This window comes from Etheostoma spectabile, chromosome 14, assembly GCF_008692095.1.
Source record: "Etheostoma spectabile isolate EspeVRDwgs_2016 chromosome 14, UIUC_Espe_1.0, whole genome shotgun sequence".
In the NCBI taxonomy this organism is placed as follows: Eukaryota; Metazoa; Chordata; class Actinopteri; order Perciformes; family Percidae; genus Etheostoma; species Etheostoma spectabile.
In genome coordinates this window covers 24371165-24375121 of record NC_045746.1, presented here as the reverse complement: position 1 = coordinate 24375121, position 3957 = coordinate 24371165, and the positions used below count along the sequence as shown (strand labels likewise).

Below are 3957 nucleotides of genomic sequence, written 5' to 3'. Positions count from 1 at the left end.
ATTCAAAATGCTTTACACGAAATCAGTTAAACAGATAAAACACAAGTATCCTCAAAAAACAAAACAAAACACAAGTGTAAAATTGAGACTACCTTCACATTAATTAGTCAATTTTAGTGCTACCTTTCATGATCAACCTCATTGTCGCTACCCTTCACGACTCTATTTTTAGAGTTTAGAGTTTTTTTAATTTTATGCTAGAGAATGAAAAAAGTAAATGCAAAAGAGAACAGGAACTACAGAAATATAGAAAACGATGTCAAGTATGTATAAAAATGTGATCAAATTCAAAGATTTTATACAACACAAAAGATCACAGAAGGTGAAATCAAGACAAAACAACCACATAATGAATAATTAACAAAGTTATAATAATAAGACAAAGCCAAAAAACAAATACAAAACAAAAAGAAGCTCAAACCAATTCCCAACAGTGGGGAGTGTTATCGAAATACTTCATTTTAGACGTTGTGAAGTTTTAATTAAATATGATCTTTAAAAAATAAATCTATATAATAATAGATATATAATATATAAAAGAGAAGTGAGAAATGAGAAAAAGGAAAGACAAATATATTTGATAAAAATAATCTAATTTTTTTGTTTTGGGGGGGGGGAATTTAGGCCTTTAATATATAGGATAACTGTAGCTATGAAAGAGGAAAGAGAGAGAGACATGCAGCAAACAACCACACAATCTTTTTTTTTTTTACATAAACAGAGACAAAGTAGCAACAATGGAAGCTCAAACAAATCCCCAAAACACATTTAAAACCAGAGCGAACGCCCCCCCACATACCTCCAGTTTGGGGAAGCTCATTCCAACCAGGAAGTTGGCCGTCCAGTTGCAGCAGCCGGCCACCGCCATGGCGGCCGGGCGGGGCCCCTGGGAGAACAGCTCGGCCACTATGAACCATGGGATTGGACCGGGGCCCATCTCAAACATCGCCACAAAGAGCATGACGGCGACTATGGCCATGTAGCTCATAACGGGAATGTCCTTCTGCTCAATCAGATGGAGAGAATGCATCAGACAATGACGTTTTGATGAAATGATTTTTCTTATCTTATCTAATGTTTATTGACAGCATCTGTTGGTGAATACACACCTCTTACTGACATGAATAGCTATTCATAACCTTTAATAATGACAGGAAATCTGTTCTACAGATAAAAAAAACTCTAGTGGACTGTCTAGTGGACTGAAAAGCAATTGATTTTATAATTCTAGTACCAAAAAGTTAAATGGTCATGTGCAATTTACATACTGTAATAAGAGATTGATACTTAGATACTATGCTGTATCGATATTTGGTTTGAATGCCTCTTCAAATAACTTTCCCCGTCCACATTTTTCAGCCTCATCCATGGGTGTGTCTTTATTTAGTAAAATTAGATGTAATCACATGTCAAGTTTTTGTATTTCTTTTTATGTATGACAAATTTTTTACACTTTTATAAATTATTTTGGTTTATTGACTAACATAACCTTTTAGCTGAGGTTCTACTGAATTTAGGGATGTGAAGCATTTGAAGACACTACAAGAAATGCCATCACTATAAATAAAAATACCAATGTAGGCACTGGTGGACAAAGAGTTGAATTAACGGTGTGACGGTGCTGACACCCACCAGCAGGAGGGAGATGGTCATGAGCACGGCGCTGATCGCCATTCCACCCAATCCCAGGAGGTGCAGAGTCCTCCGTCCCGCCTTCTCCACCAGGAAGAGCTGGAAGACAGACACAGGAGGCAGTGATACACACACACACACACACACACACACACACACACACACCCACCACACACACACCACACACACACACACACACACACCACACACACACACACACACACACACACACACACACACACACACACACACACACACACACACACACACACACACACACACACACACACACACACACACACACACACACACACACACACACACACACACACACACACACACACACACACACACACACACACACACACACACACCACACACACACACACACACACACACACACACACACACACACACACACACACACACACACACACACACACACACACACACACACACACACACAACACAACACCCCATGATGTCACTCACAGAAACGACAGTGAAGACGGTGTTGACGATGCCGGTTCCGATGGTGGCGTAGATGGGCTGTTTCACACCGGCTGATTCAAAGATGCCTGCAGTAGTAGAACAACCATGGGGGGGGGGGGGGCACAGAGAGCTTAATTATGTTAATGTCTGTCGCAGTTTTATAGCCTATAACCGAATCACCGTGCCGTGTAACACAAAAGTCACGTCGGGGTAGACGAATGGCGATTTGAAGTGAGAAGAGATGTGAAATTGGCATCCTTGTTTATCGCCGTTGTCATTTTCAGCCATAACTGTGAAGTTAAAGATATGTAGTTTAAAAATGCCCCTCAAGATTTTATGATGGTACAACGGTCTGTTGTACAGAAATAACAGTTCACTGAATGCCGTGATTGACCAATCAGAATCAGGTATATAACAAGACTGTGTGATAATGTGTATTAGTAATCTGAATCTGCAAAGTAACTACTAACTAAGTTTATCAAAGAAATATAGTGAGGGAGTAAAAAGCATAAAGTACCAGAAAATGGAATAACTCAGGTAAAGTAACTCAAATTGTACTTCAGAAAATGTACTTAGTTACTTTCCACCACTGCATTAACTATAATACGTACTGTATGCAGTGTATGCGTTGATTATATAATGGTATTCTTCTTTAAATAGACCACAGTATGAGTAGGTGTTGCCAGGGTGACAACTAATAGGGATCCAAATAAAAGTGTGTGTTTGAAAGTGTGTGTCTGTATGTTGCCCTATGTGTGTGTGTGTGTGTGTGTGTGTACAGGCTGCATGTTGCGGACTCACAGCGTTGATCCCTGACAGCTGCTGGGAGAGCTGCAGCATGACGGCGATGAGGAGGGGCTGACGGTACGCCGCAACGCGGAAAAGCTCGGGGATGGTCACCTTCTTCTCCATGGCCATCTTAGCGCTCTCCTCCTTCATCTCCTGCATGTCCTTACTCACATCCTCACTGCCACGCAGACGCACCAGCACTGTCAACAGAACACATGCACAATGTGTCTTTGTCTTGGACAGAGGTGGCGTGCCTTTACTGCACGAGAGAAAAAGGCTCTGTTGTGCAACCAGGTCAGTGATAATGAGTCAATGCACACACACTGGTGTAAATAAACAAGCAGTGGTAGTAAACAGTGGGAGACCAAAACCATTTATGAAGATTGCATTATAACTATTAATATTGGAAATGGTTTGAAAACATATTAACACAAGGTCATTTTCATCTCCATCACTGCTAAGTAAATTCCATTCACTGATGAAGGGCATGAATTTTAGTTAAAAGCTCTGGAAAAAGCGGGTAGAAGCTTAACCTCCTCTTAAGACTATGTTGTGGTACTTGTATGGCCATTTTAGCTTTAACAATATAGCAAGACAGTAGGTCTTTCCACCCCTTTCGAATGTCTGCACTCCATTTGTTTTTACGGCAGGCCCAAATGGAATCTGCAGATCCAAATATTACATTTTAAATATTTAGCTGTAGCCTTAAAGCCATTATATGCGGAAAACTTTGTGGCCAAGTGGGTGAAAACACTGACCATGGAATTGCAATTTTCCTGTTTTGAGTTCAGGTGGGAAAATATATCAGTCTATCTCCGGATTTCTTTCTCTCAGCTCTCCACTGTATATGATCCAATAAAAGGTATTAAAAAAAAAAAAGACAATGTGGTAGACAGACCCTCTGCAAACACCATGACTCTGACCTGGGACACTGACATGAATTGGCTGAAAGCACACAGACTATACCAGTTTTCAGCAGGATTGTCTCATTTTCCTACAAAAACATATGCCATTAGAGTTAAAGACGTTATAATTATAAAAAAA

General features: G+C 40.2%; 1 protein-coding gene across 1 annotated transcript in view; it reads right to left on the bottom strand.

Moving 5' to 3' along the window:
• Positions 1-3957, bottom strand: part of LOC116701568 (solute carrier family 2, facilitated glucose transporter member 1) — a 20967-nt gene that overhangs the window by 2811 nt on the left and 14199 nt on the right. The window contains exons 7-11 of the mRNA XM_032535305.1: positions 2922-3113; positions 2563-2569; positions 2125-2218; positions 1633-1731; positions 800-1003 (exon numbers count right to left, since the gene is read on the bottom strand). Of these exons, the coding sequence (XP_032391196.1) occupies positions 800-1003; positions 1633-1731; positions 2125-2218; positions 2563-2569; positions 2922-3113 (596 nt within the window). The remainder of the gene's footprint in view (positions 1-799; positions 1004-1632; positions 1732-2124; positions 2219-2562; positions 2570-2921; positions 3114-3957) is intronic.